Below are 15,957 nucleotides of genomic sequence, written 5' to 3' on the forward strand. Positions count from 1 at the left end.
TTGGAGAGGCAAGGATTAATCGGGGATAGTCAGCATGGCTTTGTCGAGGGTAAATCATGTCTGACCAATCTGATTGAATTTTTCGAGGGGGGTGACTAGGTGTGTGGATGAGGGAAATGCTGTGGATGTGGTTTACATGGACTTCAGTAAAGCTTTTGACAAAGTCCCGCATAGGAGACTGGTCAAGAAGGTAAGAGCCCATGGGATCCAGGGTGCCTTGGAGCGTTGGATCCTAAACTGGCTGAGTGGCAGGAGGCAGAGGGTGATGGTCGAAGGTTGTTTCTGTGACTGGAAGCCTGTGTCCAGTGGGGTACCTCAGGGATCGATGCTGGGTCCCTTGCTGTTTGTGATATACATAAATGATTTGGATGAGAATGTAAAAGGTATGATCAGTAAGTTCGCAGATGACACGAAAATTGGTGGGGTGGTAAATTGCGAGGAGGAAAGCCTCGGGCTACAGGACGATATAAACGGGTTGGTCAGATGGGCGGAAAAGTGGCAAATGGAATTTAACCCTGAAAAGTGCGAGGTGATGCATTTTGGACGGACAAATAAGGCAAGGGAATAAACAATGAGTGGTAGGACCCTAGGAAGTACAGAGGGTCAGCGGGACCTTGGTGTACATGTACATAGATCCCTGAAGGCAGCGGAACAGGTAGATAAGGTGGTTAAAAAGGCATATGGGATACTTGCCTTCATTAGCCGAGGCATAGAATATAAGAGCAGGGAGGTTATGATGGAGCTGTACAAAACGCTGGTGAGGCCACAGCTGGAGTACTGTGTGCAGTTCTGGTCGCCTCACTATAGGAAGGATGTGATTGCTTTGGAGAGGGTGCAGAGAAGATTCACCAGGATGTTACCTGGGATGGAGCGCCTCAGCTATGAAGAAAGGATAAACAGGCTGGGGTTGTTTTCCTTGGAGCAAAGAAGGCTGAGGGGGGACCTGATTGAGGTGTACAAAATGATGAGGGGCATAGATAGGGTAGATAAAGAGGAACTTTTCCCCTTAGTAGGGGGGTCAATAACAAGGGGGCATAGATTCAGGGTAAGGGGCAGGAGATTTAGAGGGGATTTGAGGACGAACTTTTTCACCCAGAGGGTGGTTGGAATCTGGAACTCACTGCCTGAAAGGGTGGTAGAGGCAGGAACCCTCACAACATTCAAGAAGCATTTGGATGAGCACTTGAAATGCCATTGCATACAAGGCTATGGACCAAATGCTGGAAAATGGGATTAGACTGGACAGGGATTGATGGACGGCGCAGACACGATGGGCCGAAGGGCCTCTTTCTGTGCTGTAAAACTCTATGAACTCTATGAAACTCTATGAACTCTATGAATTTATTTTACACAGTGAGTTGTCATAATCTGAAATTCTTTTTTTTATTCGTTCATGAGATATGGGCATTGCTGGCAAGGCCAGCATTCATTGCCCATCCCTAACTGCCCTTGAGGAGGTGGTGGTGAGCCGCCTTATTGAACCGCTGCAGTCCTTGTGGTGAAGGTACTCCCACAGTGCTGTTAGGGAGGAAGTTTCAGGATTTTGACCCAGCGACGATGAAGGAACGATGCTATATTTCCAAGTCAGGATGGTGTGTGACTTGGAGGGAAACTTGCAGGTGCTCATGTTCCCATGCGCCTGCTGCCCTTGTCCTTCTAGGTGGAAGAGGTCGAGGGTTTGGAAGGTGCTGCCGAAGAAGCCTTGGCGAGTTGCTGCAGTGCATCTTGTAGATGGTACACACTGCAGGCACGGTACACCGGTGGTGCACGGAATGAATGTTTAAGGTGGTGGATGGGGTGCCAATCAAGTGGGTTGCTTTGTCCTGGATGGTGTCGAGCTTCTTGAGTGTTGTTGAAGCTGCACTCATCCAGGCAAGAGAGTATTCCATCACACTCCTGACTTGTGCCTTGTCGATGGTGGAAATTTTTTTCGGGAGTCAGGAGGTGAGACACTCACCACAGAATACCCAGCTTCTGACCTGCTCTTGTTGCCACAGTATTTATGTGGCTCCAGTTAAGTTTCTGGTCAATGGTTACCTCCAGCATGTTGATGGTGGGGGATTCGGCGATGGTAATGCCATTGAATGTCAAGGGGAGGCGGTTAGACTCTCGCTTGTTGGAGATGGTCATTGCCTGGCACTTGTGTGGCACAAATGTTATTGCCACTTATCAGCCCAAGCCTGAATGTCGTCCAGGTCTTGCTACATGTGGGCATGGACTGCTTCATTATCTGAGGAGTTGCGAATGGAACTGAACACTGTGCAATCATCAGCGAATATTCCCACATCTGAGCTTATGATGCAGGGAAGGTCATTGATGAAGCAACTGAAGATGGTTGGGCCTAGGACACTGCCCTGAGGAACTCCTGCAGCGATGGCCTGGAGCTGAGATGATTGGCCTCCAACAACCACAACCATCTTCCTTTGTGCTAGGTATGACTCTAGCCAGTGAAGAGATATCCCCCTGATTCCCATTGACTATATGTCAGTGAATATATTCAAGGTGGAGATAGACAGATTTTTGAAAAACAGGGGAGTCCAGGGTTATGGGGAGTGGGCAGGAAAGTGGAGTTGAGGCCAAGAACAGATCAGCCACGATCTTATTGAATTGCAGAGCAGGCTTGAGGGGCCGAATGGCCTACTCCTGCTCCTATTTCTTATGTGCTTATGACTTCAGTTTTACTAGGACTCCTTGATGCCACACTCAGTCAAATGCTGCCTTGATGTCAAGGGCAGTCACTCTCACCTCACCAATTCAGCTCTTTTGTCCATGTTTGGACCAAGGCTGTAATGATGTCTGGATCCAAGTAGTCCTGGCGGAACCCAAACTGAGCATTGGTGAGCAGGTTGTTGCTGAGTAAGTGCTGCTTGATAGCACTGTCAACGACACCTTCCATCACTTTGCTGATGATTGAGACTAGACTGATGGGGCAGTAATTGGCCGGATTAGATTTGTCCTGCTTTTTGTAGACAGGACATACCTGGGCAGTTTTCCACATTGTCGGATAGATGCCAATGTTGTAGCTGTACTAGAACAGCTTGGCTAGAGGCGCGGCTAGTTCAGGAACACATCTTCAGCACGACACCGGGCATGTTGTCAGGGCCCATAGCCTTTGCTGTATCCAGTGCGCTCGGCTGTTTCTTTATTGCGTGGAGTGAATCGAATTGGCCGAAGACTGGCATCTGTGATGGTGGGGACCTCTGGAGGAGGCTGATATGGATCATCCACACGGCATTCTGGCTGAAGATGTTTGGCAAACGCTTCAGCCTTGTCTCTTGCACTCATGTGCTGGGCTCTGCCATCATTGAGGATGGGGATGTTCATGGATCGTCCTCCTCTCGTTAGTTGCTTAATTATCCACCACCATTCATGACTAGATGTGGCAGGACTGCAGAATTTTGATCTGATCTGTTGATTGTGGGATCGCTTAGCCCTGCCTATAACATGCTGCTTTTGCTGTTTAGCATGCATGTAGACCTGTGTTGTAGCTTTCCCAGGTTGGCATCTCATTTTTAGGTATGCCTGGTGCTGCTCCTGGCATGCTCTTCTGCACTCCTCATTGAACCAGGGTTGGTCCCCTGGCTTGATGGTAACGGTAGAGTGAGGGATATGCCGCACCATGGGGTTACAGATTGTGGTGGAATATAATTCTGCTGCTGCTGATGGCCCACAGCACCTCATGGATGCCCAGTTTTGAGCTGCTAGATCTGTCCTGAATCTATCCCATTTAGCACTGTGGTAGTGCCACACAACACGATGGAAGGTGTCCTCAGTGTGAAGACGGAACTTCGTCTCCACAATGACTGTGCGGTGGTCACGGCTACCAATGCTGTCATGGACAGATGCATCTGCGACAGTTAGATTGGTGAGAACGAGGTCAAGTAGGTTTTTCCCTCGTGTTGGTTCTTGCACCGTCTGCCGCAAGCCCAGATTCAATAATAACTTTCAAAAGGGAATTGGATAAATACTTGAAGGGGCACAGGTACAATGTTCGAATGCCTCCTTCTGTGCTGTATCACTCTATGATTCTATGTGGTAAGTTACTCAATCTCATGCAGAGTGTCCGGCTCCAGGTTTCCATTCCTGATTACTAATCATCGACCATTTTTGGGTATCTGCAAAGTATTTCACTTTAAATTGATAATTACCATTTTGCGTGTTATTGTTAATAGAGTAATCTCCAGAACTCCAGATCCCTGTACTTTTCTAACACTAAAGGGTGACATGTCTAGCTGAAATCCCTGTTTATTGTTTCAGACTGAACAGCGATATTTTAAAAACTCTGTTAGTTGTCAGCAGTTGCCTTTTTGGCTCTGCACCTTTCAAAGAGACATGAACCCTGCAGTGTTTGTTTTCTTTAGCTTTTCCTACCAATATTAACATGAGAATGCAAACACAAGGCCTCTACAAAGGGATTGTGCAGTCCACCCGCAGCCAGAGAACATGACTGAACGTGGCAGCTCATGGTGCTGGACTTTGGCAGTGCAGGGAAAACCACCACTTGAGGTAGAGCTTCCTACCACACTCGAGGCTGTAAGGTAAAGGGGGAATCAAGTTCTTTTTACACAAATCCGCTTGTTTCCCAGCAAAACGTTGCTACTTGTCATATTGTTTTGCCATATTCAAATTCCAGATACCTGCAATTTTTTTTTTTACAATCCTCATTTTGCTTTTCTTATCCAATCTCCCCTTCACTGCTTGTTTAAGTGACATTTACAGTCAAACATAAACTTCTGGATAACACTCTTTCATGTGTGTAGAAAGCCATGTTATAGATAATATATCAATATTTGACAGTCACTAATTCCTTTAGTGTGCATTTGAATTATTTTATCTCCTGTTTATTTTTATTCAGTGTGTATGTGTATCACTAAATATGTACGAGGATCTGGCCAATTGCTATCTATAATCAAGGGATTGTAAATTTCTTATTGACTTTCTGGTAAAGGTTTCCACGAGGTGAGTGGCTGAATAATCACTGCACTGTCTGGCTAAAAGATTGGCTAGCCACTATTAGTGCTTCATTGTGATTGGTCAGTACTAATGGCTGTTTCACAGGAAGACATTTTTAAAAAGTCAAAGAAAAAACAGAAGCTGAAAACTGCAGTTGTGTTTTAAATCAGTTTCTTGTTTATAATGGTACAAGAAAAGGCCGTTGAACCTGTTCAACTTGCATTGTTATCAAGTTCTTGTTTCAGTACCCGATCTGACAATTTTACACCCAAACTCATACTTGCCTGGTGCCTGTTGAACCACTTCCAGTTCACTTTGCAGTACTTCAGCTGAGTCAGGTGGCAGGCAGGCTGTTCCAGAGGTTGGCAACTAAAAGCATGGCGTCTAAAAGAAAAGCTACTCCTCTGCAACTCGCGAAGAATTGGAATGCTTGTGACACTCCCAGGAACATGAGGGCAAAACCATTTAATCCAAATAAACTTCTTTACCAAAAACGTGATTGACAAAAAATAACTCATTGAGAACTCTCTATAGGCCAGTTATACAGCATAGTTTAGACTAGATTATTTTCACACATTTTAACTTGTTCATTTTAAACGGGTTAATGCTGGCATTAAAATATCGACAACTTGAAACTGTAGGCTTTTGTGTCAACGCAAAGCCAACTCCATTTATATGCAAGTGCCTGGAAATATGTAGTGCCAAAGCTCCATGTTCCCTGGCCAGTATGGAGCTGGCAGAACAACTCTGGTCTGGCAACACTGCATTGCTTTCAGCAACATGTCTGACAACCTACAAAACAGCTTTAAAAAAGCTGACAACTCGCAAACCATAAATAAAACCTTATGACCAAAGCCACTGCTTCAAGGCAATGGATAAGGTTAAATTCCTTTTTATTACATTGAATTTTTTGGATTTTTATTAGTTTTTTGCGATCGGATTCTACTTCAGTTGTTTTTCTGTGAAGACTGAACAAAGGGAATGCAGTGGATCATGAACTTGTCATGATTAAAGTTGCAACTATGAAATACTAAATATGGCTGCATTTCATCCTTGCTTTTGTTTCAAAGTCAGATCAAAACAAAATTCAATATTTAGCCTTTGCACTGTTTGGTAAAAGGGTTACAGAAAAAGGGTTTATTTGTTTAATGTTTCAAAGGAAAAAAAGCCACCCAAATCTGCAAATATGGCTGTTTGCGACACTTACATAGAAACATAGAAACATAGAAGATAGGAGCAGGAGTAGGCAATTCGGCCCCTCGAGCCTGCTCCGCCATTCAATGCGATCATGGCTGATCATCCAAATTCAGTACCCGGTCTCTGCTTTCTCCCCATACCCCTTGATCCCTTTAGCCTTAAGGAATATATCCAACTCTTTCTTGAATATATTTAATGAACTGGCCTCCACCGCCTTCTGTGGTAGAGAGTTCCACAGGTTCACCACTCTCTGGGTGAAGAAATTCCTCCTCATTTCTGTCCTAAATGGCCTACCCTTTATCCTTAGACTGTGTCCCCTGGTTCTGGACTCCCCGACCATCGGGAACATCCTTCCTGCATCTAGTCTGTCCAGTCCTGTCAGAATTTTATAAGTTTCAATGAGATCACCTCTCATTCTTCTAAACTCCAGCGAGTACAAGCCCAGTCGACCCAATCTCTCCTAATACGTCATTCCTGCCATCCCAGGTATCAGCCTGGTGAATCTTCGCTGAACTCCTTTCATGGCAAGAACATCCTTTCTCAGATAAGGTGACCAAAACTGCACACAATACTCAAGATGTGGTCTCACCAAGGCCCTGTACAATTGCAGCAAGACATCCTTGTTCCTGTACTCAAACCCTCTCGCTACGAAGGCCAACATACCATTCGCCGCCTTAACCGCCTGCCGCACCTGCATGCTTACCTTCAGCGACTGGTGCACAAGGACACCCAGGTCTCGTTGCACTTCCCCTTCTCCCAATCTGTTGCCATTCAGATAATAATCTGCCTTCCTGTTTTTGCCACCAAAGTGGACAACCTCACATTTATCCACGTTATATTGCATCTGCCATGTTTCTGCCCAATCACTCAACATGTCCAAATCATCCTGGAGTTTCTCGACATCCTCCTCACGGCACACACGCCCACCCAGCTTTGTGTCATCTGCAAATTTGGAGATATTACATCTAGTTCCCTTGTCTAGATCATTAATATATATTGTGAATAGCTGGGGTCCAAGGACCGATCCCTGCGGTACCCCCACTAGTCACTGCCTGCCACTCGGAAAAGGACCCGTTTATTCCAACTCTTTGCTTTCTGTCTGCCAACCAGTTCTCTATCCAAGTCAGTACCTTGCCCCCAATCCCATGTGCCTTAACTTTACACGCGGGACCTTATCGAAGGCCTTCTGAAAGTCCAGATACACCACACCCACTGGTTCTCCCTTATCTATTTTACCAGTTACATCCTCAAAAAATTCCAGTAGATTAGTCAAGCACGATTTACCTTTTGTGAATCCATGTTGACTTTGTCCGATCCTGTCACTGCTTTCCAAGTGCTCTGCTATTACACCTTTTATAATGGACTCTAGCATTTTTCCCACTACCGATGTCAGGCTTACCGGTTTGTAATTCCCCATTTTCTCTCTACCACCTTTTTTGAATAGTGGGGTAACATTAGCTACCCTCCAATCCATGGGTACTGTTCCAGATTCCATCGAATGTTGGAAGATGATCAGCAATGCATCTACTATTTCTAGGGCCACTTCCTTAAGTACCCTGGGATGTAGATTATCAGGCCCTGGGGATTTATCGGCCTTCAATCCCATCAATTTCCCTAACACCATTTCCCTACAAATACTGATTTCTTTCAGTTCCTCCCTTTGCCCTATGTTCCCCGGCATCTCTGGGAGGTTATTTGTGTCCTCCTTTGTGAAGACAGAACCAAAATATGTATTTACAGGAAACTTTCTGGTATCCGGCACAGACGGGACCGACGTGGTGCCGGTTCAGCAACAATTCCGGATAACCGAACGCTATAGTGAAAGATACGGACCTTGGAGCTCCGTATGAAGTAACAAACCCTGTTGTTTAGCAACAGCTTCAGAACAACGTCCACAAGTTGCAAGCGTCTCTGTAGCTTAGCAACAGCTGCAGCCAAACCATTGCCTTCCTCAATTTGTTGCTGTGCAAGTAATAAAAGTTATAAAAGATAGCTGAAACCGACTCCTGAATTTTGCCGGTTAACCGACATTTCCGGTTATTTAGGGGCCGGTTAATCGAAAGTTTCCTGTAGTTGGTCTGCCATTTCTTTGTTCCCCATTATAAATTCCCTGATTCTGACTGCAAGGGACCTACGCTTGACTTCACCAATCTTTTTCTCTTCACATATCTATAAAAGCCTTTTTCTCTTCACATATCATAAAAGCTTTTACAGTCAGTTTTTATGTTCTCTGCAAGCTTACTCTCATATTCTATTTTCCCTTTCTTAATTAATCCCTTTGTCCTCCTTTGTTGAATCCTAAATTGCTCCCAATCCTCAGGATTATTGCTTTTTCTGGCCAATTTATATGTCCTCTCCTTGGATCTTATGCTATCCCTAATTTCCCTTGTTAGCCACGGTTGAGTCACCTTTTTTGTTTTATTTTTGTGCTAAACTGGGATGAACATTTTCTGTAGTTCATCCATGCGGTCTTTGAATGTTTGCCATTGCCTATCCACCATCAACCCTTTGAGTGACATTCCCCAATCAATCCTACCCAACTCGCGCCTCAGACCATCGTAGTTTCCTTTATTTAAATTTAGGACCCTAGTCTCTGAGTCAACTACTTTATTCTCCATCTTAATGAAGAATTCGATCATATTATGATCGCTCCAACCCAAGGGGCCTCGTACAACAAGATTGCTAATTAATCCTTTCTCGTTACATAATACCCAGTCTAAGATGGCCTGATCTCTGGTTGGGTCCTCGACATATTGGTCCAGGAAACCATCCCGTAAACAGTCCAGGAATTCCTCCTCCACAGTATTGTTACTAATTTGGTTAGCCCAATCTATATGTAGATTAAAGTCACCCATGATGACTGCTGTGCCCTTATTGCACGCTTCTTTAATTTCCCTTTTAATGCCATTCCCAACCTCCGCCTTACTGTTTGGAGGTCTATATACCACTCCTACTAACGTTTTCTGCCCCTTGGTATTTCTCAATTCTACCCATACAGATTCCACATCATCAGAGCTAATATCCTTCCTTACAATTGTGTTAATCCCTTCTTTAACCAGTAATGCTACCCCACCTCCCTTTCCTTTTTGCCTATCTTTCCTGAATATCGAATACCCCTGGATGTTCAGTTCCCAGCCTTGGCCATCCTTGAGCCACGTTTCCGTAATCCCAACCAAATCATATTCGTTTACCTCTATTTGCACAGCCAGTTCATCCACCTTATTACGAATGCTCCTCGCATTAAGACACAAAGCCTTCAGGCTTATTTTTTTAATGCTCTTAGACCTATTAGAATTATTATTTACTGTGCCCATGTTTGATTTAAACCGTTGACTTCTCTGACTGCCACTTTTGTTTTTCTCCTTCCTTTCTTTTGCTTTTATCCTTGTTTCCCTTTCCTCTGTCCCCCTGCTCAGGTTCTCAACCCCCTGCCATCTTAGTTTAAACCCTCCCCCAGAGCACTAGCAAACCTCCCCCTAGGACATCGGTTCCAGCCCTGCCCAGGTGCAAACCGTCCGGTTTGAACTGGTCCCACGTCCCCCAGAAGCGGTTCCAATGTCCCAGGAACTTGAATCCCTCCCCCTGGCACCATTCCTCTAGCCATGTATTCATCTGAAATATCCTTCTATTTCTACTCTGACTAGCACGTGGCACTGGTAGCAATCCTGAGATTACTACCTTTGAAGCCCTATTTTTTAATTTACCTCCTAACTCCCTATATTCAGCTTTTAGACCTCATCCTGGTTTTTACTTATATCGTTAGTACCTATATGCACCACGACAACTGGCTGTTCACCCTCTCCTTCCAAAATGTTCTGCAGCCGCTCTGAGACATCCTTGACCCTTGCACCAGGGAGGCAACACACCATCCTGGAGTCTCGTTTCCGGCCGCAGAAACGCCTATCTAGTCCCCTTACAATAGAATCCCCTATTACTATAGCTCTACCCCTCTTTTTCCTCCCGTCCTGTGCAGCAGAGCCACCCCTGGTGCCAGGAAGTTGTCTGCTGCTGCCTTCCTCTGATAAGCCATCCCACCCAACAGTACTCAAAGTGGTGTATTTATTTGAGAGGGGGATGTCCACAGGGGACCCCTGCACTACCTGCCTGCGCCTAGTACTCTGCCTGTTGGTCACCCGTTCCCTTCCTGCCTGTCCAAACTCAACCTGTGGTGTGTCCAACTCGCTAAATGTGCTATTCACGACGTCCTCAGCATCGTGAATGCTCCAGTATGCATCCAATTGCAGCTCCAGCGCCGCAATGCGGTCTGTCAGTAGCTGCAGCTGGATACACTTCCTGCACACGTAGTTGTCAGGGACACAGGAAGTGTCCCTGAGTTCCCACATAGCGCAGGAGGAGCATACCATTCAAGTAGCAAAAAATGAGGAGGTGATACTGGAGCCCATCAAGATGGGTTTTAAATGGACAGCATACCAGATCAATGCAACAGACTCTGAAGGGTGCAATAATCCAATCATTCATTAAAGAGAAATAACATCTTCTATTTCCCCTGTAGAATCCATTACATCAGTTAACCTTCTTTTACCTCTCCCAATTAAAAGTTTTTCAAAATTTCTTTTTATGAACATTTTTTTTTTTAAATAGCTGGTTAGCATTACTGATAAGTATACTCGTTCATACATTATATCAAAAGCATGCAATGTTATTTCATTAAGAGAGCAACACCAATGGTAAAATGTTGTTAGGCAATATATTTGTGCTATTTTGTGTCACTGATCATTCTTGTTGAGAAAATATGACTGCGTTTTTTACACGTGACATAAAATAGCATCCCTCTCTGATTTGACATTCCCCTTAAGATTTTTATTTTACATTAATACACATTATGGATTATACTGCATGTTGCAGTTGGCAGGTGCAGCACATCCGCATTCTGATTGTGTGCTGGTACTTTGAATGTGTTTTGTTTTTGGTTGAGTAATTGTATTTTCTAATGTAAAAACCACTACTTTGACTTCCAGAGGGAGTGAAAAAAATTCAAGTCTAGATTGGATGTCTGCAGAGTTAAAGGTTTAAGTGAAAATACTCTTTCACATGGTTTACATCACTCTATGCAGTGCTGAACAAATTAAATACTGTAACTATAAAGGGCCCAAGAATCTATTAAAACTGGATCTATCTTGAGCGTACCCGCCAAAGCTTCCAGCTTCCATTTGGGGGAAACCCAGGACCGATCCCCCTGCCCCATAAAGTGTGCTATCTCTTCTACACGTGCACTGAAAAATCGGGCACGTGCAGAGGAGATAATGCGAAATGCACTGTGGGGTGACTTAAAATGTTCAAGAATGAGGCCAGATGTGATACACCACCTTAAGGGTTGAAATTTCCTTCCGGGGTAGGTGTGCTGCCAGAATTGGTTCAAAGCGGGGGTTAAGCCCACCGCCTTCACTCTGCCGTGAACCCAACCCATTTTCCTGGGTCAGGTCTCATTGTGGATGCAGGTCAGGTTCTCAGCATGGTCTCTGCCACACACGGGGGAATCTGCCACTGCCAGCAAGGAAAACTTGTTGCATTGCCAGAAAGAGGAAGGGGAACCATAAAAGGGGGCAGAAGTGCAATGAAGATTTTATTTAAAATTTGTAAGGGGGCTTCGAATGAGCTGCTGGAACCGTTGGTGCAGCTGCGGGGCAGAAGAGAGGGAGATCTGGCTACTCTGAGGTCCTCTCCCTCCAGCACGATCCGCAGCAAGATTCTTACAGCCCCTTGCACCCCACCTCCTCCACTGGGCAGGTACCACCACCTCTTGTCTGGCAATACCTGGGGTCGGTGGTACAGCAGTGGGAAGGCAGGGAAACTGTCTGGATTCCCAAGGTCATCCCCAATAGGCTGTACCGCCTCATGTTCCCTCAGTATAGTCGAGGAAAATGCAGCGCTAATAGTGTATGGTACCACTCTGCCTAAGAGTTCACTCCAATCATTAGAGTGATATATGTACTATAACCTTTATGATGGAAAAGTACTAATATACTCATCATTTCAGTTGTGAAATCCATTGCATTAGTAATATTTCAAAATCAATGTATCAATGATTCTAAGTTTTTTTTGATTACAGGTATTTATCATCTATTTGTTTTTTTTCCCTTTTCCTCAGGATGATATTGAAATGGCAAAATATATCTCACGGTTGTTCACAGCAAGACACAAATTTTATAAACAGAATAAAATCTGCACAGAGTGAGTATTCTGAGCACCACACTTTATTCCACGTACACCAAAAGTGCCAACAGATTTATTTGCCTGACCATGAGGTTACTTTCAGTTAGACTGTCATCTAGGAAAGATGGCAGAATCAAAGATGGGAAAAATCTATAAAGACTTGTAAGATTTGGCTCTCAAATCTTTCTTTGTAAAGGATGTCTCAGCATTGCTTTTTTTTAATGCTTTTTCCCCACTCAGCTATAAACACTGTTATGTTCTATTGTCCTTCAAGCTTTCATTACTTCACACAATCTTGAATTGCGCTCGTGTTGAGATTTTTAAAAATTCTGTAACAAATGACTTGCCCTATTCTTAGGTGAGGGGAGCCTATTAGGAAGATTTCTTGCAGGTTCATAGACATTTTTGAATAAGCAGAAATTAATTGAAGAGCTACTAAGGGAAGAATTTGTTCTCTATATTTGTAACAAAATCCTGTTTTTATATCCGAGAAAATCTTGCCAGCAGTTTGGGATTGTACAATGATGAATGAGCATATAGTGTTTTCCTAATGAATTTTCGACTGCAAACTTACAAATAATATGAATCAATTATCAATAAGATGAAATGCAGAATGCATGATGGTACAAATATTCATTGTGTTGTTTATTAGGATTGATGGAGAGTTTATTAGGCTATGGATGAGGCCACTGGTTGACAGTGACCAATCAGTCAAATTCCAATTTTATTACATTGTATTGCTGGAATTGTACTCTTTGGCGATCGCATTCTGTGATTCTGACCATTATTTTTGTGAATACCAAAGCCGTAGCTAATGGAAATCTCTTGATTTACCCATTGATACTTAGCATAATTTCCTCAACTTTTATGCTCCCCGCAGCCACTAGGACCAAACTTGACTGTCTGTTTCAATTGCCTTGCCAGCACCATGTTATTATACCCTATAATGTATGACCAAAGAAAGAGAAGGTGTTCTGGATAAAAGTAATTGGATAACATGTAACATACAGTAAAGGATTTTAGATTTCCCAAGTTATTCACCTTTGCCAGAATTGACTGGTATATTTTAAGGTACAGCTGAGTGAAGAGTTGAAAGCTGATTGAGGGATTCTCTTGTTTTTATTTGAGTACAGTGGACTGAAGATAACAGGATTACTTCAACATTTTTAACAGCGCTGTCTCAAATAAATAAGCATTTACATTTTAGAGACTTGGCACTAACTTCAATTTGACAAATGACATATTAACCACCATTGTTGATCAGGAGTCGTACCATCAGTACTCATTTAATAGTTAAATAGTTGAACAGTTAAAGCAGATCACAGTTCACTTTTTTGGTACTATCTGTAGGTTTTATTCTTGAACTAATGAATATTATTGGGAAAAATAGCTACCACATGACATTCTGAAGTTTGGCAGAGTGAGGCGATGAATAGTCCTCCCCCATTCCCTGACAGAACTGAACCTGCAATGTGTTCAAAGAAGTGAATTTGCCTCAGCACTTGCAGCAGGAATGCAGTTCTCTGCCTTAGTTTCCCAAATAAAGAAAAAAAGATCAGTTGATTTTGCAAACTTGGAAGTCTTGTGCACTGCTGCTGTTTTTCTCAGAAGCAATGTTTGAAGTTTGAACATCCTGATTAAGAAGTGGCAGCTTAGAGGTGCGCCCCAGGTCTCTCACTCTCAGGAGACATATGAAAGCAACTTAATAGAGATTCCTCTACAGATTTTCACATTGCTCATGTGGTCAGGTCAGGAACCCAGTAGAGTGTAGAAATCAGTCCTGCTTCCCTCTGCTCCATATTAATACTCCAGCCTACAGCAGCATCACATGCTGAGCTGAATAAAGTAATATGATTACAAAAGCATTGTGGGTCAGTCCATGTATCTTGTGATGTTTAGCTCCTTCGCACAGTATGGCTCAGTAGCTCCTTTATGTTGGAAGCTCAGTACTTACCTATTTAACATTTAAACTGATACGTGTGTGTGTATTGTAATGTAGAAAAAAGCCTCAAAGTGCTTCACAGAGGCATAATCAAAAAATGGATGCCAAGCTAAAGAAATAAATATGATGAGAATGCCCAAAAGCTTGGTCAAAGAGGTGGAGGGTCTTAAAGGAGGAGAGTGAGGTGGAGAAGGAGGGATTTAGGAAAGGAATCCCGATGGTAGGGCAAAAGGAGGAGGAAGGATGCACAGGAGGCCATAGTCCGAGGAACAAAGAATTCAGAGGGGGAAGGGTTGGAGGGCTGAAGGAAGTTACAGAGATAGGGAGGGGCAAGGCCTTGGAGAGATTTAAATGCAAGGATGAGAATTTTAAATTTGAAGCGTTGGCAGACTGGGAGATAATGTAGGTTAGCGGGGATGGGTGATAGGCAAACTTGGTGCAGGATAGGATATGGACAGCAGTGTTTTGGATGAGCTGAAGTCTACAGAGCATGGAGGAAAGCTAGTCATGAGAGCTTTGGAGTAATTGTCCCCAATATTGGCAGGGAGGGAGCTGGGGCGAATTTAAGCCACCGGGAAACATGGAAATACAGGGAACGCAGAGACTCTACTGAATTTAACTTGCAGGAGTAAGTGACGGCGGCAGTCGTCCACGGAGCATGAAGCTCGAAGGGCTGGGAGTAAAATTTCCTGCGTTTCATGCCCACCATTAGACATTGGCGGAGCATGTCTTGCTTGTCCGTGCTTGGATGCAAAGCATCACCTGGGCCAATGGGGGAATAGGACATGAGGGGTTTGATAGAGTAAATAAAGAGAAACTGTTTCCACTGGCAGGGAGGGTCGCTAACCAGAGCTAATTGGCAAAATGACCAGAGGGGAGATGAGAATTTTTTTTACGAAAGGGTGGCTGACGCAGATTCAATAATAACTTTCAAAAGAGAATTGGATAAATACTTGAAAAGGAAAGATTTGCAGGGCTATGGGGAAAGGGCAGGGGAGTGGGACTAATTAGTTAACATTTTCAAAGAGCCATCACTGGCATGACGGGCCTGTGCTGCAAGATTCTATGATGACCTCTTTACATTTTTTTTCCCGTTTCCCACCTGGCAGCTGGCCAAATTGATAGGCTGGTCACTGCTGGGCGGGAAGACCTGTGGTAGAAGGCCAGGGGTGGGTGGGGGGAGAGATCGCGGGTCGGCACTGGATCATTGGGGGGGGGGGGGAGCTGAAGATTGGATTGCAGGGGAGTCGGCCGATTGCAGGGGAGTCGGCCGATTGCAGGGAGGGAGGCAGATTGCAGTATTTAAGTTTGGGGGTCCGGAGGAAGCACTCTTGCTCCTCTTGACCCAGAAGCAGTGCTGGAAAAGCATTTACCTGCTGGACTCGCAGCTCCCACCTCCCTCCAGCTGCCGGGTTTCCTGAGCCCTGGGAAACCTGGCCCACAGTCATTAAATCCAAATGGGTGCTAAAATCTGAGGCACACAGGCTCATTTAAATATTATAATTTCCAACCTGCCTCTCAAGAACAGATTACTCACCCGACCCCCAACCCGCTCCGATTAAACTGGAAATAAGATTGTGGCAGGTTGGGGTTGGGTTTCCCATTTTTCAGAATTTAACCCCCGCCCCTTTTCCACCCATCCTATGGGGTTAAAATTCCCCCCATTGAGTCTAGAGGTTCAAAGACATTGA

At 44.3% G+C, this 15,957-nt stretch overlaps 1 protein-coding gene across 3 annotated transcripts in view; it reads left to right on the top strand.

Moving 5' to 3' along the window:
* Nucleotides 1–15,957, top strand: part of LOC147121149 (tyrosine-protein phosphatase non-receptor type 14-like) — a 311,830-nt gene that overhangs the window by 254,152 nt on the left and 41,721 nt on the right. For all 3 annotated transcript variants that reach the window (XM_085981181.1, XM_085981179.1, XM_085981178.1), the window contains one exon: nucleotides 12,260–12,342. In XM_085981181.1, the coding sequence (XP_085837307.1) occupies nucleotides 12,260–12,342 (83 nt within the window). The remainder of the gene's footprint in view (nucleotides 1–12,259; nucleotides 12,343–15,957) is intronic.

Source organism: Somniosus microcephalus, chromosome 3 (assembly GCF_052327205.1).
Source record: "Somniosus microcephalus isolate GS21.2 chromosome 3, FLI_Smic_1.0, whole genome shotgun sequence".
Taxonomy (NCBI): Eukaryota; Metazoa; Chordata; class Chondrichthyes; order Squaliformes; family Somniosidae; genus Somniosus; species Somniosus microcephalus.